Source organism: Thermobia domestica, chromosome 18 (assembly GCF_964235325.1).
Source record: "Thermobia domestica chromosome 18, izTheDome1.hap1.1, whole genome shotgun sequence".
NCBI lineage: Eukaryota > Metazoa > Arthropoda > Insecta > Zygentoma > Lepismatidae > Thermobia > Thermobia domestica.
In genome coordinates, this window is record NC_137471.1 from 131,902,283 (window position 1) to 131,926,939 (window position 24,657).

Genomic DNA, 24,657 nt, shown 5'->3' on the forward strand with positions numbered 1-24,657 from the left:
TTAAACCACTATATTCACATCACAATAGTACAGAATGAAGTTTAGCTCTTTGGCAACCTCCAGCATGCAGAGCAAAAAAAGCCAATACATTGATATTGAAACAGTAGTTAACGAATTCCTCTGCGAAAAAGATCACCCGCACTGTTGTGTTTCAGATGATAATTTATAGTTATACTTAGTTGGTTGAAATTTCTCCATAGTTGTGGGGGCGAGATACTGAAAAAATCCCTACCAAGAGGTGAAGGTGACATGTAAAAGTAGTCAAATACGAATGAAATTAGTGTCGAATTCATGTGTAAAGATGAAAAGTGACACTGTAGATGCTGCGTAAGTCCAAAATAAGCCTTGGTTAGCTTCGAGTTGACAATGGGAGGGTGACAGGAATAAAGAATCGAAAATATCCTATATTTGTGTCGAATGGATAGTTTTCGGGATCATTGACATAAAAGGTGATATTTCAGATGTGTATATGTCCAAGGTTGACCATATTGAAATGGGGTCATAGGGAGAACCAGTAAATACTTCAGAACAGTTCCTTTTTGGTGCGTTTCAAGACACTGAGAGTGAAAAGTGATAATGCACAAATCACATTCTGAAATATCGGAGATATAACTTCTGGGGAAGTGTCGTTGCTCCAGGGAGGCATTACTAACTGATCACTCCCTAAAATCGTCACTGTATTGCAGGGCCGTAGACAGAAATTTATTTCAGCGATCGAAAGCTAGACAGGAATTTATTTCAGCGATTGAGGGCATATTTTACTAAAATGTCTATCATCCAGGGGCGGATCCAGGATGATTGTTTGGGAGGGGCGGTCGTTCGAAGTCAAATCAAGGTAAGAGCGGATTGCAAAAAAAGAAAAGAAAAAAGAAAAAAAAGAAAAGAAAAGAAAGAAAAGGAAAAAATAGAAAATCAGAAAGAGCTCTTCTGTAGAATTAACTTTCTTAAGAAAGTAAGGCCTATCTACTTTAGGTTTTAATTTACGTTTATAATACAAAAATGAAAAATACTTAGGATATGTTTTATTTTTAAAATAAAAAAGTATAAAAAGTTCCCTATTCTGGGGGATGCGATCACCCCAAACACACTCCCCTGGATCCGCCCCTGCTATCACCATCTATAAAATTAGATATATATATATATATACAAACAAAAAAGTAGTGATTTCGTGGAGGCAAAAGCTCTCGATTGCCAAGGCCTGTATCCTGTGTATGTCCCTGCTGCTCTGAATTGTGAAAAGCTCCTCTTCAAAGGTAAGACATAAAATGTAAATAATAAACGTGTAACATAGAGTACAATATAAATAGAAAATATGTTATAATTAAGAAATAGAAAATAATTATAAAATAAATTTGAAGGACAATTTAAAAAATATCAATAATACTTGAAAGTAAAATATACTTTTAAAACAATTTTGCATTTATGCAGGGCTACAAACAAGTGAAGAATGCCATGTAAATTTAGTAAAAAATATAATATTGGAAAATTATTTCGAATTAAACTAGCTGTGACTACTAGCTTGAACTTGTGGAATATACAGTATGAGCGTAGCTCAAATAAAATAATCAATAAGAATGGTCTTGATTGGAAGCTCGTACCATCCACGTAAAAATAACTTACATTAACCATTCACCTAACACACAATGACGCACAGGGCTTGGCACTACTTTATCAGATGGTTCTATCAAATGTCACTTAATTAAAGCAATAGTAACAAATTTTAAAGCTTTAAAAAGTGTCCTGAAGAAGAGGAAGTTCATTTTACACATTGTAACTAAGTTACAAGAGGTTTACGTCCTAACTGAACGGCGCATCTACCGAGTCAACTTTTGGAATATCCCCTTAAGGTAGGTTTCAACGCAGCTAAGGGAAACGTATGTGAACGAGTAATAGAATCCTCCGTAGCAGAATGGATAAAGCCATGGTTCGATGACCACAAGGTTCGTGCTTCGAAACCCGTCGCCGAAACCAGATTTTTTAAAATCTTAATTACTCAGTTCTGAAGATCTTTCTCTCCTTTCGTAATCATCTGATGCTCTAAAAAGAGTTCTCCACATTAATTCGACAACTGCCTAATGTGATCCTCGCAGTTCGAAAACTTCCCTTCTTATCTTTCACAAAATCAGAATTTTCGTCATAATACGAATGCTGTCCGACCATTTTTTCCCCAATTCTAAATCTGTGTATACAAATCATCCCTCTCTGTCTCCATACTTGAATCCCTCTCTCTCTCTCAATGTCACCCAGGAAGTCATATGGCTTGAGATCAAACCTTCGACTCTTGAAACCAAATGTAAGCTCTTTAGCAATGTGCTATCGTAACTCTATAGGTTTGTTGTTAAAACCAGTGTCTTTTAGACTTTATTCGGGGGGGGGGGGGAAGAGATTCTCCGGCGACATAAGATTTTCACTTTTTATTAGTGTATTACTATACATTTGATCAAAAAGTACGTATTTATGAAGCTCAAGAGAGGGGGAATTACACCCTCCTGTCCTGCCCAAATGACGCCCCTGAAATATTTGCTTGCACTTACTGAAAAGAAATTCAATGAATCATTGAATAAAACTCGTTTCTGTCCGTAGATATTTTAGAGCTCTTGGCAATTTCCATAGATTACTTAGGGAGCATCTTACTAGCTTGCACTCTTTAAAGAAAGAAAAGAATGAAACTAAAGATATTTATGTGGCTCTGGGAAGATTGTGTGACTTTCCTTTAACTTAGGCTCTTAAAATATTTCAGAACAAACGAATGAAAAAGACTGTTTTAAAGCTATAACGTTGTAAACTTGATTCCTGTTTCTTTTTCAGCTGAATGGAAAGAGTGTACTACGTCACACACACTGCTTTAGACAAGGAGAGGTGGAGAACGGGGATGAGTTGGAATAAATACTAGAAGCAACTAATCGATTGATACATGTATTGCGGGAATGCATAAGAAAACTGGGCAAGAGTTTGTTATTCATTTGGACTTAGAATTTTTGTAACAAATTTTATGCCGCGGACTGTACAATTGATCTTCTATGTAATACAGAGTATATATATTGCGTATACGTTATTAAGTTGGAAATAGTTGACCTTCCTGGGAAGAAGGCATGCTCTCTAATATTAATATATGATTTTACATGAGCAAGAATACGCTTATATAAAATGTGTTCTAATAATTTAGAGGTAGCACATAAAATTGCAACTGGTCTATAGTTTGCAATCTTACTAACGTCTCCTGATTTAAAGAGAGGTGAAATACGAGTTTCTTTCATAAGATTGGATAGGTCATAGTCTTTATGATTAAATTGTAAATAATACATAATGGTTTCTCCAAAACTTCTGCACAAGCTTTCAGTATGTAAGGTGGAAAACCATCTGGGCCACTACCTTTTTTCGGCTTGAGTTTCTTAACTGCTTTTCTAAATTCTTCAACAGTAATTAAATTCAATACTAACGTGTGTATGGGTAAGTTGTTTAACTGATTTAGATTATTAATTTTACAACAATCCGAATTTTCATAAACTGATTTAAGGAAGTCAGCAAAGCCATTCGCAATTGAATTATTTGTGTCCAGTATATTTTCTCCATATGCCATTATTCTGTTGTAATTATTTTTAAAATTTATGTTTTTACTGCTTAACAAATTCCAAAAACATTTTATATTTGACTTCAACCTTTGGTCTATATTATTTATATATTTCTTATATGCTTTATTAATCATTTTCTTGGATTGTTTTCTGAGTTGTCTAAACATTATTCTATCATGTTCTGAATATTTCATTCTCTTTCGTTGTATTTGTTTTTGTCTAATTATTTCAATTACCTCATTGTCAAACCAACATGGGTATTTGTTTTTAGTTGAAGAGATCACTTTCGGTACATTTTTATCAAAAATCTTATTCACTTTAGAATAAAAATAGTCTTTTGCCTCATCAACATTATCACAATTGCCAGGCATTTCAAATGTTTCTTCCCTCAACATTTTATAAATCTGTAGAAAATTAGTTTTTCTCACTAGAGCTCCGGAACAGTGATGTCTTAGAGTAGTGGCTTCGGCGTTAGTTTCATAATGTTGTGGACCGAGTTCGATTCCGGGTGTGACTGTTCAGTAAATTTTTACAATCTACAAAACTGATACTTCTGACGTATACTAACATGAAAAATATTCAATTTTTCTGGGTCTAAGAGCTGAGACGACCTCCGTCGCAGCCGAAATGCCAACAACACAAAATTACGTCATCTGTATAAACTTCATTCGTAACCGTCTGGCATGTAACGTGTTTGGACAAAAATTGATGAATACATAAGTGCTAAACACGTCCTCTCTGCTGTAGTATGGGCCAAAAATGAGTTCCAAGGAATTGTTCGTAGCTGTGCACAAACTGCAAATTGTGATCGAACTTACAACGCTAGTCACGGGAATGATCCTATTTAAGAAGTCAACTCACCTTTCTACCTAGAAGAAGGGCGAAACAAAATGCATTACTGATATCAGCTAACAAATCTTTATATTCCATTTCTTGTTGTTATAAAATGATAATTCTACCTGTAAATCCATAAACATAATAATATTATTGCGTTCATGTATAAACCTAAGAAACATCTGACATACTCTATATCTTTTCTGTTCCTATGAATACCTTCGACTATGTTAATTTTTCTTTCCTTCTGTGATAATAATAATAATAATAATATAATGGAATGACATAATTACAACAGTAATTACATAAACATTATCTTCCCATTCAGAAAAATGAATAACTGCTACGACGGGATTTGAACCCAGGTAGCTGCAGTGAGAGTTTCCTGCTTTCACATTTTTTTTTTTTTAAACAAATCGCCCCAACCGGAGTATTGTTCGCCACTGGCCCCTCATGTTCTTTCGACGTATTCCAAACACTACAGGAACAAGAACACAGAAATACTGAGGACAATTAAAATTCCGACCTTACTCTTCATAGGAATTCGAATCCCTATTGGATTGCGCCTGATGATCAGCAGCCTCATGATCATGTGGCCTCAATTTCCCACAAACTCCTTATATGAATATAAGAAAATAAACTAGTAGTTATGGAACATAAACATAAAACTGTCTATTTCTACACGTTTTGGTACAATTTAAGGAATGTCAAAATAATTTGGTTGTCTTTTCTTCTTTGGAAATTGGAAGTTGTGTTAAAGACGAAATGTAAATAAATCGGGACAATCCCTGCAACCGATGACCAGCGCCGTAACTTAGATTTTTTCTGGGGGTGCAAGCATTAATAAGCTTATTTGAGATCCTAGGAAAAGTTGTTCTTCTAATTCTAGGGGGGCGCGGTGGCTCAGTGGTAGAGTGTTCACCTCCGGTGCTTGGGGTCCCTGGTTCGATCCCACCTCGCGCCGTGTGGACGTTGTGATGGACAAACACCGTGCTCGTGGGTTTTCTTGGGTTTTCCCGTTTCCTCCCACTTTCTTCATTTCACTCATTTCTCATTATCACCGTCTCCTCTAGCCTAACCGGCATAATCTTGGGACGTTAAACTGAAAGATTTCATTTCATTTCATTTTTTCTAATTCTTGGGCCCCCTCTTTCCAATTTTCTCTTAATGTTTATGGGAGGCCCAGAGCCGGTGGGCCCTCCCGCACGGGAAGGTCTTATCAATATTATTAAGGAGACAATATTGATAAATCTCAAATCCATACCAATAATTATTATTTCTAAAGCCGCTAATAGTAGGTATTTTTTACTGAAATGGGTCCACAACTCATTTTTGGTCTACTTACTTTTTGTGTGCTGTTTTGTTTATGTAATCTGGCGACCCTGTTTGATGCTTCATTTCTACTTCCATGCTCCTATCGTATATGGAGTAAGAAAATTTTGTCTGAAAATGGGGCTCCTCGAACGGCGGGGAATTTCTCTGGGGGGGGCGGGTGCTCCTTGCTTTCCACAAATTATGGCTTTGCGAATGGCGTAGCCTCAACTTGAAGAACGTTTCGTGATATTTTCCTCATTGAGGAACGTCTATATAACTTGTTTTTGAGTTAAACAAAGAAATCTCGAGTAAGTCATTAAGACACACAAATTGCTTATATTTTCTTATTTATATTTTTATTTATATTTTGTTTATATTTGTTTTCGTTTTTGTATATATGAATTTTAATTACGTAGGAATAAAGTGTGATTTTGTGACGTATTTTCCTCAAGATTTCTAAAATCTTATTCCTCTAGACCTGCAGCTCAAGACGATTCGCATGTTAAAATATCGAAATAAGTCTATATGTTGTGCTTAAGATATGTGTGTTCACAGCTGAATTATAATTTCATGACAACCACATAAAAATCAATTTTTTCTAAAATTTCTGTATGCTAGCAAAACTGTCTTTATCACAGTGTACCAGTCAATTTGCGACTGATGTCTGTACATTGTGTCTTCATTTTACAACATATGGTAATGTTATTAAGGATACGACGCAAATTGCCTATTTTCTCCTTTAAAACGTAAGTCACTTGCCCACTGGTTTTCACTAAAGATTTTATGTAGCAAATTTCACCTCCGTAACATAATCCGCTCTTCAGATTCCTTATTTTTGGTGTACAATTTAAACCTGTTCTGTTACTCCTAGAATCCTCATTCTGAAGAAGGCAATTTAAATAAAATAAAAGAGCCGGTTGGAAGACAGAGCTACCTGCAGTATGTAATTTCATTTTAAGCGTTTCACCTGTTTTCTGAACGAATGACACTAAAGCTGGATATCCAGCATACGCACTGAGAGATTATTCCTCATCTCCCTCTTGAATTCGGTATATACCAAAACACTGCTGTACGAGGCAGTTTATTTTGAATAATAAGCTTATGCGCTATGTTCTCTCCCTCGAACAATAGAGACTCGAGAGATGATACTGTTAAGGTAAATCTTCAATCCTTTTCCTCTCCTTTCGATACCCATTACGATCAAAGTATTATGATAAGAACCCAGATGAAGTTAGGAATTCAGGATATTAGAAAATTTATTTGATACAGTTCACCTGCTTTACTTTTAGAATGTAATTGTAACATCATTCTTCCGTTTTTTTTTTTTTTTAATATACAGAGTAGAGCATTTGTCTTCACACACTCTTTTCAAGTAACAAAGAATAAGCATTGCAGTGTTTTACGTTTCAAATTATACCCAGGAGACATTGTTTGACATACCCTATAATATCAATGTTGCAAAAACATTATAGAAATACGTTTTCTTCTAATGGTATTTTATCAGATGAATCGAAAACATATCAAAGCACACTTTATTCTTTGAGTGCCAAACTGAGGATGGTACAGCATGATAACAATGAATATTCTAGAATATTGTAAGACTAATAACTAAGAGGGACGAACGGGGAAATGAACATCCTGATTACCTTAATGTCAAATTCTGCAATCATAATATCAGGTATTTCTTGCAATAATGACAAAACTTGAAAGGAAATAAAAATTCGATATTCGAGAAAAGGCTTTATTTTGAAAAGATTCTATATATTTATATATAACCACGTATATATATATATATAAGTGATGTATTGTATCTAACAAACTAGATATATTTCAATAAATGTATGGATCGTTAAATCAATTAATATTTAATATTTCTAAGCATTCCGAGGATATTAAAAACACTCGTGGAAATTGGTGTGCTGCATAAAATGATGGATTTTTTTTTTTTAAGTTTTAAAGATTGTTATTGCCTTCCTTTGTTAATTTGGCATTATATTCCTAAATTTTCTGGCACTGAAAGTAGCGGTATTATAAATAAACGTCTCCTGTGAATTAGAATCTCCATTTTCATCGGTAATAATGAGATGTTAGTTCCATAGTGTAACATATGAACTTTGGTATGTACTCAAGTCTGATGTATACATATAAATGTAAATAGAACTTCAGATAATAACAGAAAAGACATTCTCTTCTTTGCAGAATAGAAATAATATGCAGATTTTACCATAGTTATTGGTTGCGCGTATCACGAAAAATAGAATATGAGAGCCTGGGTACTCACAACATTCAATATGCAATAACACATATAATATAGAACAACTTCCCATTGTTGCTGTATTTACATAGAAAAGTTTGAATTTCCTTACTGCTTAATGTTATTTATCTCAATTTCCATTTCCTTTTTTATTGAACTTTTTTACAGGTTCCGTAAGCATACTGTTTCCAGAAGTGGAAATAAGTTTATTACACGAAAGGAAATACTTTCTCATTCAGATGAGAAATCACATATTTGCAAGGAGTTTTACAAAGAATTTAATCGATCACATTTGGCAGGACATATGCTAACACATAGAAGTGGAAAAGCTGATATTTCGCAGGAGTATGGAGACAGATTTAGTCATAGATCACATTTTCAGAGGGGCATGTTAATTCATACACATTCAAAAACTCCAATTTGCAAAGAGTTCGGAGAGAGATTTACTCGAAGACCATATTTGGCAACACATATGTTAATACATGCTGTTGGAAAACCTAATATATGCCACGAGTGTGGAAAGGGTTTTACCCAAAGGTCAGATTTGGGAAGGCACATGCTGGTCCATACAGGTGAAAAACCTCACACCTGCCATGAATGTGGACAACGTTTTAGCCAAAGATCAAGTTTGAAACAACACATGTTAATACATACAGGTGAAAAACCTCTGACTTGTCACGAATGTGGAAACCGTTTTAGCCGAAGATCACATTTGAAAGAACACATGTTAATACATACAGGTGAGAAACCTCACAGGTGCAAAGAGTGTGGAAAGCAATTTAGGAAAAAATCAAATTTGAAAGCACACTTAATAATACATGCTTTTGAAAAACCTCACACTTCCCAAGGGAGTAGAAAAGGCTTTAGTGAAACATCACATTTGAATGTTCGCATTTTAATGCATACAGGTAAACAATCTCATACGAGCCATGAGTGTGCTAAGGACTTTCACCATATGTCGAACTTGAGAACAGACACGTTAATACATATTGGAGAAAAATCTCTCATGTGCCAAGAGTCCGGAATGAAATTTAGTAGTATAACGCACTTGGGAAAAAAAATGTTAATTCATACAAGGAATGATCCATACACATGCCAAAAGTGTGCAAAGAGATTTAGTCGAAGGGCAAATTTGGCAACTCACATGTTAATACATACAGGTGAAAAGCTCAACACTTGCCACCAATGTGGAAAGGGTTTTACCCGAAGGGCAGATTTGGGAAGGCACATGCGAGTGCACACAGGTGAAAAACCTCACACTTGTCATGAATGTGGACATCGTTTTAGCCAAAGATCAAGTTTGAAACAACACATGTTAATACATACAGGTGAAAAACCTCACACTTGTCATGAATGTGGAAACCGTTTTAGCCGAAGATCAAATTTGAAAGAACATTTGTTAATACATACTGTTGAAAAATCTCACACCTGCCAAGGTTGTGGAAAGAGTTTTCGTAAAAGATCACATTTGAAAAATCACATGTTGGTGCATACAGGTGAAAAACCTCATGCGTGCCATGAGTGTGGAACGGGATTTAGGCAAACGTCACAATTGTCAAAACACATGTTAAAACATACTGCTGAAAAATCGAACAAGTCCAAACGGAGCGAATAGGCCTTTAACCATAAGTCACATTTGGAAACAAACATGTTAATAGTTACAGGTTAAAATCCTTTTTGTTCCAAAAGAGATTAAGACCCAGCTTAGTAAGGCACATACTAATACATACAAATAAATCTTAAATATACCAAGACTAGAGAAGGATTTAATCATAAGTCACATTTAAAAATATATGTTGACACAGATGAAAAACCTCGAATGTGCGAAACGTGTGCCAAGAATGCATATACTTAATGAAAAATTAGGTTTCGCAACAGACATGTCATTACACAAAAATCAATACCTTAGACGTGATTAAGGTGCAGAAAGAAACTTAGTAAAATTCTAAATTTGAAATTAGGTTAAGGCTTGAAGATTAGGTTCACCATACACGGCGATAGTACGGAAAACCATATACATAGTAATACAAATAATAGAACATTGTAAAGAGAACCCTCTCCTCTGCTAGTATTGAGGTAAGCACTTGTTAGAGACTACGTTCGGAAATTCGAAAATATAAATGAAGTTAATGCTCTCAGAGGGTCGAAAATGCGAGGACGAATTCAAGCGAAATTCAAACACTACAAGAAACGTTTACACATAAAAGTGTGAAACATCATAGGCACTGAGTCTGTTTGGATTTTGTTTAATTCAATTTTTGTAAGAAACGTGTTGGCTTCTAACGCTGATACTGTTTTTAGGTAATATTTTTAATTATCTCAAATTAATACATTGGTATAGAGGGAGACGATTCGAAATTTTATTTCTTAAACCACGATCCATTTCCGTTAGTTTGAACTCAATTTTATCTCACTCAGTTATAATTGACGGGAAAACTCTTCTTCAAATCAATTCAGTTTGCTATCATTAGTACATGCTTTGGACGTAGATTAATTAAGAACATATCCTGTCACTACTTTTTGAGTCAAACATACGTACACACACACACATATATATATATATATATATATATATATATATATATATATATATATATATATATATATATATATATAAATGCTACGTATCCTTTCGAGTGTAAGCCCTTTTATAATAAGGCAACACAATTGAAAATAGATGCTGTTCTCACACTTGTCTGTGTAAAGTGCCGGTTCGTATTAAGACCAAGAATACACTATATTTTAAATTATCATATCTTGTAAAAAAAAAAAAAAATAAATAAACCACGGCTCGAATATTCTGGTTTTATTAACAATTAAAGAAACTTCCATTTAATTTTGATTTTACGTTTACATTGCTTTATGATTTTCCAGTATCTATTTAAAACTTAAGCCCATCACATAACAATAAATAATTTAGATTTAAAAAATGATCGTATCTGTAACAAAATCAGCAATTATTGTAAAATTGACTTTCCTAAATGATATTGAGTGAACGCAAATTAACATTGTTTTCTACAAACACACCTCTTAAAAGAAAATGGTAAAATATTACATGACCTATTTTCAATACTGAAGATGTAAAAAAAAGTATTCAACTCTATCTGCTAAAGGTAAAGAAAATCTATGATAAAAAGTTAAATAAAAAGTGGGGTGAATCTTACGTCAGTGTTTAGCTAGTTGTTTACAAAATGATGGCTGGAGAGATTAGAAACTCTTAGAAATAAAACTGAACAATGTTTAGACATAAATAATCTACTCTCTACAAAAGCAAGAGACCACATTCAACTTGAGATAATCCCTGCAGACAAAATTCGCAGTTCCAATCTTGATAACATAGAGAATGTGGTTGTTAAGTATTCACTATATTACTCGTTACAGAACTGGTTTTTATATCGAGAAATACCATTTGCTTATCTAGTAAACTCCGTACATGTTCTACTCTTATGTTAAAAAATTATAAAGAACGATGCAGTTAGAGCGTGGTTTCAACATAAAAGTTAGTCATATTATCATTGTTCTCATTTTTATAATTTTTAATTATCTAAATTTGATTTATAACAATCAACATTATAACTGTATATCATTTTTATTCAGTAAAAAAATGAGTTCCGACTGTAAAAGAAAAGTGTAAATGGTTGAGTGGAAGAAAAGGTTGTGCCTTAACTCCGCCATTTTAAATAGGAAATAAATAAATAAATAAACATTTGAAAGAAACTGTTTATTCCATTTAATGACTTTTAGAGTATATTGAAATATTCTTCGAGTCTGTGATACAATACAAGAAGCAATAGTTAAGTATCATACTAAAAGATACATTTCATTTAGCGCTAATTTTTACAAATACAATGTAAAGTTGTAGCATTCATTTTGCTTTTCCTATAAATGCTAAGCATACTAGGTATTTTTCTAGCACTTGCCTGGCGTGAATACGCAAAACTTTTCAGGAATTTCACTCAGATTTGCCAGCCTGAAAATGTTCCTTCACGTATTCGACGGCGAAGGGTCCTGAAAATAAACAATGTAAATAGAATATTTCACTTATTTCTACAATAGACCTCATCATTAGTTACTGTGCAGAATGATGAAAAATAGGAAGTCACTTGAAATGCTTTCAAGAAAAGATAGTTTTCTGTCGTTTCCTAGTTAAGTCACATTTATACTTGAAATCCGTTAACTCTCTAGCCTAATTATTTCATTGGCTGAATAATTTCTATTTGTCTTTATCAAGCATCGAGTCTATATGGACCGTAAACTTATAGCTTCATGTGGGATACGTACCGCATTACTATTCTGACCATATGACCACGAGTGACTTCAGTTCGTTCTTTATTCTAGCTTTCTCTTATTTTTGAAATGTCATAGTAGAGATATTCGTTGAGATTTTTACACTGAAATTATATTCCTTCTTCGGGAATTAAATATGCGAACGAGAAATGAAAGTAGTAATAGTTAACCGATCGTTTTTGTGGTGGAAAAACACCGTGTATGTGGGTTTTCTCGGGGTTTCCTCCTTCCTTCACGACATTTTTAGGATAAAAAGCTTAACATACCTCAGTTATGACACAAATCATATAAAGAATTTTATTAGCAATAATTAATTTCGAAAATCCTTGAGTAACCCTAATCCCCCTGCAATTCCATGATAGCGCGAGCTGTAATTCCGGAGAACGACACAATTCATAAGTGTTTTACCACTTCCAGTTTTAGGATGTCCATTCAGTTCATAGTAACAATTTTGAATGTTCTTCTCACTTGGTTCAAAAGCTTTGTCTTCTTAAGAACAAAGTTCGTCGTATTTTGACCCTTGAAGACTTTTAACTACGCAAAATTGCGCCAAAATTATGGCACACCTCGAAACGCCTCAATTTCTGTTGATATTCACTGTGTTGGACATTTTAAATTATATCATCTTAAAGAAATAGAGATTAAATTTGTATAGGAATAAAAGTGATTGACTAACATAACCTTATTTCTTAGATGAGATGCACTTTATAGAGTTATTATTACTTTCTTAATTTAGGATCTAAAAATGCATTATTATTTGGCTGAAGGCTAGTTTTTTATCACTATCAAACGTCACAATGATTAATCACTTACTAAAAATATCTCTTCAAACACACATGCTCAAAAAATATGCAGAGGTTTATACTTCCTCCCATCTTATTTAAGTCAACTTTTTGTCTTCAGGTGGTAGGATAACAGAAAAACAGACCACTTCTAAACAGCAATCCATACATAAAATATATAAGAAATAAGTCAAGTTCACGAAAGTCCCACTCAATTAAACGAAATAAAATGAGGAGTTAAAGCCAAATCAATTACATTGGCGCTCTGTGGGATGAATACGCCCTAAGCCATAAGAGTAAGCGTTTATGAACCCTGTACCATGTTTTAATTCCAACATGGTCACAACTATAAACTCACCCACAACTTTCGAACATCGATATGTTACCTAAGAAGACCTAGAAAATCAAAAATAGAGCCCATCAACATCGATGATCTGTCAACGATCCGAAAGGCAATGGATTCCATCGTGGTAGAACTTGGTTGGCTGTGAAGCGAAGAAGGCTGTGAAGCGTATTTTGCACCTCTACTAGCGAAAGGGGAGAGGGACTGGTGAATTTCTGTAGACAGAATTCACTAGTAATTGGGATCACTTGGTTCAATCAGCACAAGAGAAGATATACATGGAAATCACCAATAGATGGCTGAAGATATCAGAAAAACTATGTTTTGATTCAGGACAGGTATCGGAATAGCTTAAAGAAGACGAAGACCCTTCCCGGGTCTGATATTTTCTCTGATCATAATCTTGTGCTGGCCGAATTAGATATTCGACTAAAAAGTGTAGGCAACAAAGTGTTGAATACTGAAAAGTTGAAAAACGAGGAAATAAGAAATATTTTCGTTAAAAATGTTCAAACGAAGAAAGGATAGGCGCAGGTAGTAACGCACGGTGGGAAAATATTAAAGGTTGCTTACAGCAAGCTGCAGAAGAAGCAGTAGGTTACCGCGAACACAAAACTGCTAAGAAACTATGGGTTACAGAGCAGATGTTGCAGAAAATGAGAGAGAGGAAGACGTGGAAACAGGTTGATATATAAGAGGGCAGAAAGATGTTCAGAAAGTTAAAAATTGAATTACGAAGAGAAACATGATAGAGCGGGAGAAGAGTTTTACAAAAGAAAATGCGAGGACATAGAAGAATTAGAAAGAGTTTGGAAATATGAGGAAATATACAAGGAGGTGAAATCTATGGAATTTCGGAGGAAGCAATGGGTATTGTGATGACAATAGAAAATAAGAATTGGAAGGTAGTCAGCGAGAGAAATGAAGTTATAGGAAGGTGGAAAGAATACGCTCAATACTTATATGAGAGTAGGGATAGACCGTGTAGCCTAAATGTTGAAGTAGAAAATGAAGTAGGCGAGGATGATAAAGGATTTAGTATTGTATTGGATGAGTTTGGAAAGGCTATATCCGAGCTTAGGAATGGAAAGGCAACCGGAATAAATAACAAACCAATCGAATTCATTAAAAATAGAGGAGACAAGGGAAAGAAAGAATTGTTCCGACTATGCAATGAAATATATGAAATAGGAGAATGGCAAAAAAAGACTTTCTGAAAACGATCATGATACCGATGGCTAAGAAATCGAACCCAAAGAGATTTGAGGATTATAGAACTATTAGTTTCATATGTCATGCAGCTAAAATTCTGCTCCGAATACTGACCAAAAGGTTATATGAAACAACAAATAAAGAAGTTGAGGAAGAGCAGTTCGGGTTCAGAAGAGGCAAGGGCACAAGAGTTGCAATTTGATTATTAAGAACGATAGGTAAAAGATTTATAGAAAGTGGGAAAGAGGTGTATGTTGTATTTATTGATCTAGAAAAGGCTTTTGACGACGTGAATTGGGAATTGTTATTGGGAGTTCTAACGAAGGTAGGGTTGGAATGGAAAGATAGAAGACTCATAAGAAACTTATACATGAACCAACAAGTAAGTGTTAGGATAGGGGAGGGGAGAAAAACTGACGGGAGAGAGTGCAGTTGGAAGGGGAGTTCGACAAGGATGCTGCCTCTCGCCAATACTATTAAATGTCGATCTAGAAGAGATAGTGAAAAAGAGGCTATATGATGATGATGGCATTTCGGTAGGAGCTAGAATGATTAGATGCATAATATTTGTAGACGATATGGCGCTTGTTGCAGAATCTGAAAAGAAAATCAATAAAATGTTAGGAAAAATGGGACAGGCCTTTGAAGAATATGGGATGAAAATAAATGTTAGAAAGACAAAAGCCATGGTGATTCGAACAAAGGGGTCTGTGTCAAATATAAACCTAGGAGAAGAGAAAATAGAACAAGTGAACAGTTTTCGATATCTGGGTAGTATTCTTAGTAATAATATGAAGTGCGAACGTGAAATAAAACGAGGATAGGAATGACGAAAGAAGCCTTTAGGAGGAAGAAAAGTCTGTTTTGTGGGACCTTGAATAAAGAGTTGAGAAAATGACTCATAAAGTGCTTCGTGTGGAGTGTTTTACTGTATGGGGCAGAAACGTGGACATTACGTAAAATTAATGAAAATCTACTAGAAGCCTTCAAAATGTGGGTGTGGAGAAGAATGGAAAGAAATAGTTGGGTCGAGCAGAAAACGAATGAGTGTTCGAAATGCTGGGTGAGAAAAGAACACTCTTAGATATTATTAGGAAGAGGGAGAGAAACTGGTTTGGACATTGCCTAAGAAAAGATTGTATCTTGAAGGACGTTCTAGATGGTATGGTGGCGGGAAAGAAGAAGGAGACTACAATTAATGGATGATATTAAAACAGAAATATCATACGCGAAGACGAAGAGGTTAGCGGAGGACCGTGGACTATGGAAGCTTTTCAGCTCCGGCAAGTGACCTGCCAATAAGGGCAGGATACCTGTGATGATGATGATGACTAGCGATTTGAACTGGTGTCCTCTAAGGTGATTGTCCAAGAAATGGAACAGGTGATAATCGGACAGTGCAATGTCCAGGAGTATGGCGGATGCAATTGTGTTTCACATCCAAGGCGTAAAATGGTGCCCCGGGTTATCCTAGCTGTGTGGGGTTAACGATGTCCTGTAACAGGACACCTCTGCGATTCAGAAGTGCTGGCTCCACAGTCTTGAGGCTTTTGAACACGGTTCAAGACGGTCAACTGCATTCACTCTCTGACCACCTGGAAGACGTTCCCGATGTTCGATTTCGCGAGCAGTCCACCAAACACACAAGGGGACCTCCTTCTAGTGCAATGCTGATTCGGCCGTTTTGGAACCAGTTCATGGGATACTAAGCAATGATGACGGCGCCGTGGAGCTTCGTGCAGGACTCATTCTCATCACGTGTCAACATCCTGTCCATAAATGGTTTCTTCATCAAACGAGATAACAAAGAAACACAGGTATCTGCTCGCGTGCCTTCCGGTCAGAAACCAATTCATGTGGGACTTATCGACAAAACTTGTACTGTTTCCCAAGTTGATGGAGGTGCTACCGGATGATTTCCCCGCTCATATTGAATTGTGGTCCCAGTTCCTCACATGTCTGGCCACTGTTCGGCTCAATTGCTGCCTGAAGATCTTCAATTTGTACATGTGTTGGACTTCCGGCACGTGATGCGTCATCGAATGTTTCATCATTGTCCTTAAACTTATTAAACCACCGCAGCACTGTCCACGTAGACAAGACACCCTCATCAAAGATCTGGTATATCTTCCGCCCTCAGGAGCGGAGTTTGACCAAAGTATGAACTCGTACAGAAGGCAGCATGTTCACTCTATTTACGCAAGTTCACGGTGTAACTGAACTGTCATGTAGTATGTTAAATATACCCACAGCAACAACTGACTTTCCCCTTATCCTCATTCGCATTCAACTCAAGGTGTGAGGGCCAGTTGATCACATACCTTCACAAGAAGCGACAGAGCTTTCATAGTTCCCTTTATAAAAGCATTTCATAGACTTTCCCCTGTCATAGATTCATTAGGTAAGAACTTCTTCCATTTGATAAAGAACTAAACGAAAACGCTGGGGCTTATCGTCGACAAAGAAAAGGATTGGCTCTCTTGTATACCTAAGTGAAGTCCTTTCTTCAGGTTTTTGCACGTTTCTTTTAAAGTTCACTGATTTTCATTAAAACTTTTACACTTTTCCTTAATAAAAGATAGAAGGATATTTGAATTTTCTATATATTTTCCCATGATAAGCTGCATTCATAGAATTTTACTAATATTTCTATAATATACGCTAGCAGATGCAAATGAATATAGTGAAAAACTACAAAAAGACAAATGAAATAAAATATAATATCCGATAATTACTTTTGAAACTTTTTCAGAAGAGAACTTTCAACATTATTTGTTTCTCTCTTTCCAAAAAAAATATTAATATGTTAGTATAGCGATATTATAGACTATAAAACATTTTTTATTATTTAAATCATAAGACACGAATCTGAGAAAATAAACATATTGTTAAATATAATTAAATATATTGCTTACTTTTAATATCACACGTAAGTTATAATTTATTTAAAATCAAAATATAGTAACATCTTTGTGTAAAATAGTAAAACAGATTATTGATTAAACAAATATTTTAACAAACAAGCAAAAAATGAAATAAGGAAAACATGTTTTCACTCTTCTGATTCACAAAATTTTACATCAATAGTAGAATATCAAGCAACTTATTATACGTGAAAAATAAATAGCACAACATAAGCGCAGGTTAAAATATACGATTCTCTAACAGGTTATAAATGTACAATAAATTTCACAAATGTTTTTTCGTACTGTTACAAGAGTAGGCCAAAACAGTGGATAGTTTGCCACACTAACGAACTGTCTGTTACTTTAAGTTTTAAGTCATCTTTACGTTTTACAAATAGTTTAATCCCACCCTCTTCTCAATGGGAACAAGGCCTGTCAGTATTGTATTGGTTTGTATTTCAGTAAGGCAGTGTGTGAAAAAGAAAACATAAATTTGACTGCAAGGTTTTAAATAAAGTCGGACGGAGTTGCCATTCTTAACGGTACATAAACTTAACGTCATTCCAGTAACACACAAAAACCGTAATATCACATTTAGCATACAACGTAGTACGATATTCAACAATATTATTACATAGAATACTTGGCCTCGCCTCGTACAGAGGGTCGCTTAAGGTCTAAATATTGATTGCGATAGCCTGTCGCAAATGCACTGGTGAGAGAGTATGGCCACATACATAAATGGAAGTTTTCGGCTTATACCTCTATTTATGTAATACATAGTAATTCAATAATAAAGACACGTTTTTTTTAATGCAGGGTTCTATGCTTGAAAAATAACTACATATGATTCTTCTTTTTCCAGATGCAGATCTTACAGATTTAGGGTTTACCAAATGAATCATAGTTATCATATAGGCACGCCTCTGAGTGCTTAATAGTCTTTCAAATACTGCTAGTACGAGTCACACTTCAAAAGTTCTTATAACAATAATTGAATATTAAACTTTTTACATTCACTTACGTCAATGACTGATAGACTTACTCTGGGGTTCTTCAGTTAACCTTTAAAGGATTTATGGTAACATTTTTTACAATGGAGTTGTGTTGTTTTTGAACGCTTATTTAGGATCTATAACAAGTTTTTAAGCCAGATTTCTTTTCTTGGTCAAGTCAAGCTTGGACCAAAGAACGCCTCAGATGCGTTTTGGAACCGAACGGTCAACTTGGCGTCGGAGAAGCGTTACTTTTTTTTTTCTTAAGCCAAATTTCAAAATATTTTCACGCTATTAGTTTTCAAGATATCAGAGTGAAATTTTGCATACTGATTGTGCGCACCTTTCAGTATTTCCCTTTTTAACTTAAATTCCTACATGAACCCGGGCCAGGGCCCGAAGGGTCACACAAATCCACTGACGCTTCCAGCATGGGAGTAGTATGTGCCCCACCTGATCGCGTTTTGGACATTGACCCCGACATGTATGACGTCATAGCTCAAAGGTCAAGGACCTTGGTCCGGAGTCAATGACCCAGTGGTACTTAGGACCATCCTCTCTAAATTTTGGCAGGAGTACCTTAGCCCACCCCCTAAATTTTGGCAGGAGTACGCGGAACCGACCCCCCTTAAATTTTGAAAATTCCCAAATCTAAAAATTAGGTATAGTAGCCTAGGATCACAGTATGTACCTCAATTAGTATTGGCGGTCCACCTCGTTCCCTTTCATGGGTAAAAAATTGCCAAAATGTTAAATTTTGCTGGTTTTTGACCTAATTTATCCCCGTTGATGAGGTGTTATTAACTTATATAGATATATGGGCATATACAGGGGTCTATTCCCTTTCATAAGACATGGGTATATTGATGCACTCCTTTAAAAATTTGGGAGGGGGAACCTAGGCCCAACCCTTAAATTTTGGAAATTGTGAAATTTAAACATTTGGTATAATAGTATAGAACCCTAATATATATCCCTATAAATTTGGGTGGTCCATCTCGTACCCTTTTAGGGGTACAAAATTGCCAAAATATAAACGTAAGCAATACGTTGTACCACGTGTTTGGTTTTTGGCCCATTTTATCCGCTTGGATGAGGTCCTATTACCTTATATGGTTATATGGTCATGTATAAGTGTCCATTCCCTATCATAAAACATAGGTACATTGGTGCACCCCTCTTAAAATTTGAAAAGGGGTACATTGGCCAACCCCCTAAATTTTGGAAATTGCCAATCTAAATATTTGGTATTATAGATAGGACCCTAATATAGACCACTATAAATTTTGGGTGGTCCACCTTGTTCCCTTTTAGGGGTACAAAATTGCCCAATTTTAGTACAACCACGTGTTTGGTTTTTGGCCCAATTTATCCCGTTTGATGAGGTCCTATTACCTTATATAGTTATATGGTGATGTATAGGTGTCCGTTCCCTATCATAAAACATAGGTACATTGATGCACCCCTTTAAATTATTTGGAAGTGGTACCTTGGCCCACCCCTTAAATTTTGGCAATTCTCCAATTTAAGAATTCGATATTATTGTACAGGATCTCAATATGTATCATGATAAATTTGGATGATCCACCTTGTTCCCTTTCACGGGTAAAAGATTGTTGAAAATTAGTATGACAACGTGTTTGGTTTTGACCTAAGTTATCCCCTTTGATGAGATCCTATTATCTTATATAATTATATGGGTATGTATAGGGGTCAATTATCTTACATAAGACATAGGTATATTAGTGCATCCTTTTTAAAATTTGGGAGGGGTACCTTGGCCCACCCCTTTTATTTTGAAAATTGTTTAATATAAGTATTTGGTATTATAGTATAGGACATCAATATGTATCACTATAAATTTGGGTGATCCATCACGTTCCCTTTCATGGGTAATGAACAACCTAAAATCAAATTTCGAAGGTTATTGATCCCCCTTCGAGAAGGTCTTATTACCTTATATGATTATATGGGCATGCATAGGGGTGTATTCTATTTTTTAAGATGTAGATACAATGGTGCATCCGTTGAAAAATTTGAAGGAGTACATTGGCCCACCACCTTAATGTTTGGAAATTGCCAAATATAAACATTTATTATAGTACTATAGGACCCTAATATGTATTAGTATAAATTTGGGTGGTCCTTTTTTGTTACCTTTTATGGATAAAAAACGTTAAAAATTCAAATTTCGGAGATTATTGACCCCTTTGATGGGGTTTTATTACCTTATATGAATGTATGAATGTGTTCAAGGCTCTATTTTCTTTTATAAGGCATGAGAACATCGATGCTTCCATTTTAAAATTTGGCAGAGGTACATTGGCTCACCCTTTAAAGTTAGGAAATTGCCCAATTTGGTATAATAATATAGCTTCTTAATATATACCATTATAAATTTCGTTCCCTTTCATGGGTAAAATTTGCCAGAAATTAGTATGACCACGTGTTCGTTTATTGACTCAATTTATTCCCTTTGATAAAAATGAATGGGTACAGAGGTTTATTATCCTTATATTTTTAAGTTCCCTTTTAAATTTTGTTGGAGTACATATAACCATTTCTTAAATTTGGGAATTATCAAATAACAAGTTGGTGTCCCTCTCATGGACAAATATTCAAATTTTAAAGTTTATTGACCTATTTTATCTTTCTTGATACGGGTTTATTATTGAATGAGTACAGGATTTATTACTTTTTTAATAACACCCAGGTGTATTTGTGTACCAATCTTAAATTTTGGGGGTACATTTCTTATTGTTAAATCAATAATTGGCAATTGTTCTTAAAATTGGATGGTATCTCATTCTTTGGGTAAATCATTGTCAAATATTAGTATGATCACGTGGTCAGTTATTGACCTATGATGGGATTAAGAGTCCAGGACATTGGTACATTTAAACTTTGTAGGATAATTTGAAAATTGTCAAAATGAAATTACGTTATTGCTTTTGATTATTCCAGCCTATGGACCTAATATAAACGTAAGCAATACGATGTACCACGTGATTGACCTTGATGAGGTAGTGTACAGGGATTTATTTCCTTTGTTGTGGTACTTCTTAAGTTGGAGTACACACTTCTAGAAAACAGTTGGTTCTACTAAGGTAAACAATTGACGGCCATTATTGACCTTATTGAACATATGATGCTATGATTAATTCTAAGACTTAGGTATATCGGGAGAAGTATTCTTTAAATTTGGGAATTGTTATAAACAGAATTTTAACATAAGGCGCGAAATTTGAAACAATACATTGAACTTTAGTCACAGCTCATAGTCTAAGATCATTGGTGGTGGTTGTTTTGACCTTGAGCTTTAGAAATCTGATAGCTAACCTTGTTGAATCCTATGGCTCATAGACGAAAGGCAATACATTCTACAACACTGAAATTTAGTAATAAGGTGATATAATCTGATACTGGCAAAGTTATTGTTGATGCAATTTGATTGGAAGATCACTATCTTTCGTGCAATCTGATTGGCTGACGACTATCTTTCGTGCAATCTGATTGGTTGAAGATTTTCAAATCTTTGCTGCATTCAGTTTTAAGTTTTGTTTAATATTTTATCGACTACTGTTTAAAAATCTTGGCTTGAATATTTTCGTTCAACATTTCGCACTCACTGTTAAATATGATCAAAACCGTTTATTTGTTAATCGAATAGTTAAAAACCGGATAAAGTTTGACGGTTAATTGTGAAACGTAAAATTATTTGTTTGAAAATATTTTGTTTGAAATTTTTAATGAAATTTTTCCGTTTCAAAATTTTTTGTTTGAAATTTTTGTTCGTTAATTTTTATCGTGTCAAAACTTTGTTTGAAAATTTTGTTTGTAAACTTTTTGTTTGAAAGTTTTGATTGGAAAATTTTGGTTTCAAATTTTTAAGTTTGTGCACTCATTGGTAGAGAGCCGTTTCGTAACTGTTTAGAACAAAAACCTCTGGCAACATTGTTTATCATGATACAATAGTACACGTCAGAACATGGGGTTGTACTTGAAATGAAAAACACAAATCATTGAAATGGATCATTTTATTACACTGCACTGATTAATCACATACATCCATACCAGATATACGATCTGGATATTGTCGATACAATGTATTTTGAACTTCTTGGACTAGTTTGTCTTTAGCGTATAATTTTAATTCCAACTGAAGTCTTTTAAGGTCTATTGCAATGCCAATTCGTGGAAACTCAATGTCCATTTGATCACAAATAAACTGTTTATCAACACAGGTATGTTGACAGGTATTGAAATGGAATGTGCTGACGTTTGAATTCATGATTTCATCACAATTGCTGACGAAACCTAATTCACAGATCCGGTGATGTACTAAATTCAAATTGAAGACTCCGTCCAACGAGTCTTTTATAGCATTAAGATTCATATCCAGTGTTTAAAATACGTAATAGTTCTTCTTGTTTTGAAGCTTCCATGAGTATTTATCTTGCTGGTAAAATAATATCCTTATCATTTTCAAGCTTCACTATGATTCTTAATCCAAACTTTGTAGGGATCATTTGGCTAGCTAAGATTCTATAAGGTATATTCTGTTGTAAATCGGTAAATGATTTCATCACATCACGTGAGTTTAGAAACTCCAGACAAGTAGCCATGATGACGTTATGAAGAATACTATCTCGAACGATGATGCAAAACTGATGACGTTGCATTACCATATTCTGACGTGTATTATTGCATCATGATAAACAATGTTGCCAGAAGTTTTTGTTCTAAACAGTTCCGGTTCTATATCAATGAGTGCACAAACTTACAAATTTGAAACCAAAATTTTCCAAACAAAAATTGCAAACAAAATTTACAAACAAAAAATTTTCAAACAAAAAATTTGAAACAAAATTTTAAACAAAGAATTCAAATTTTTTAAATAAAAATTTGGAAACGAAAAATTTTCAAACAAGATTTTGGAACGAAAAAGTTTGAAACAAAATTTTCAAACAAAAAAATTTCAAACAAAATTTTGAAACGAAAAAATTTAACAAACAAAAAAATTTCAAACAAAAAATTTTCAAACGAAAAAATGTTCATAAAAATTTCAAAAAAATTCAAACTAAAAATTTTCAAACAAATAATTTTACGTTTCACGATTAACCGTAAAACTTTATCCGGTTTTTAACTATTCGATTAACAAATAAACGGTTTTGATCATATTTATCAGTGAGTACAAAATGTTGAACGAAAATATTCAAGCCAAGATTTTTAAACAGTAATCGATAAAATGTTAAACAAAACTTAAAAATGAATGCAGCAAAGATTTGAAAATCTTCAACCAATCAGATTGCGTGAAAGAGTGATCAACCAATCAGATTCCACAAAAGGTAGTGATAATCCAATCAAATTGCATCAACAATAACTCTGCCAGTGTCAGATTACATCACCTTGTTACTAAATTTCAGTGCTGTAGCATGTATTGCCTTTAGACTATGAGTCATAAAATTCCAAAAGGTTAGCTATCAGATTTCTAAACCTCAAGGGCAAATCATCCACCACCAATGATCTTAGACTATGAGCTGTGACTAAAGTTCAATGTATTGTTTCAAATTTCGCGCCTTATGTTAAAATTCTGTTTATAACAATTCCCAAATTTAAAGAATACTTCTCCCGATATACCTAAGTCTTAGAATTAATCATAGCATCATATGTTCAATAAGGTCAATAATGGCCGTCAATTGTTTACCTTAGTAGAACCAACTGTTTTCTAGAAGTGTATACTCAAACTTAAGAAGTACCACAACAAAGGAAATGAATCTCTGTACACTACCTCATCAAGGTAAATCACGTGGTACATCGTATTGCTTACGTTTATATTAGGTCCATAGGCTGGAATAATCAAAAGCAATAACGTAATTTCATTTTGACAATTTTCAAATTATCCTACAAAGTTTAAATGTACCAATGTCCTGGACTCTTAATCCCATCATAGGTCAATAGCTGACCACGTGATCATACTAATATTTGACAATGATTTACCCAAAGAATGAGATACCATCCAATTTTAAGAACGATTGCCAATTATTGATTTAACAATAAGAAATGTACCCCCAAAATTTAAGATTGGTACACAAATACACCTGGGTGTTATTACAACGACTCACCAAAGGTAGTCGTCAACCTGGTTCGGCTAATAA

At 34.5% G+C, this 24,657-nt stretch overlaps 1 protein-coding gene across 2 annotated transcripts in view; it reads left to right on the forward strand.

Moving 5' to 3' along the window:
- The window catches only part of LOC145675481 (uncharacterized), a 71,183-nt gene extending 59,262 nt beyond the window's left edge, over positions 1-11,921 (forward strand). For both annotated transcript variants that reach the window (XM_081745918.1, XM_081745919.1), the window contains exon 3: positions 8,143-11,921. In XM_081745918.1, the coding sequence (XP_081602044.1) occupies positions 8,143-9,589 (1,447 nt within the window). In that variant the 3' untranslated portion in view covers positions 9,590-11,921. The remainder of the gene's footprint in view (positions 1-8,142) is intronic.
- The last annotated feature ends 12,736 nt before the right edge of the window (positions 11,922-24,657 follow it).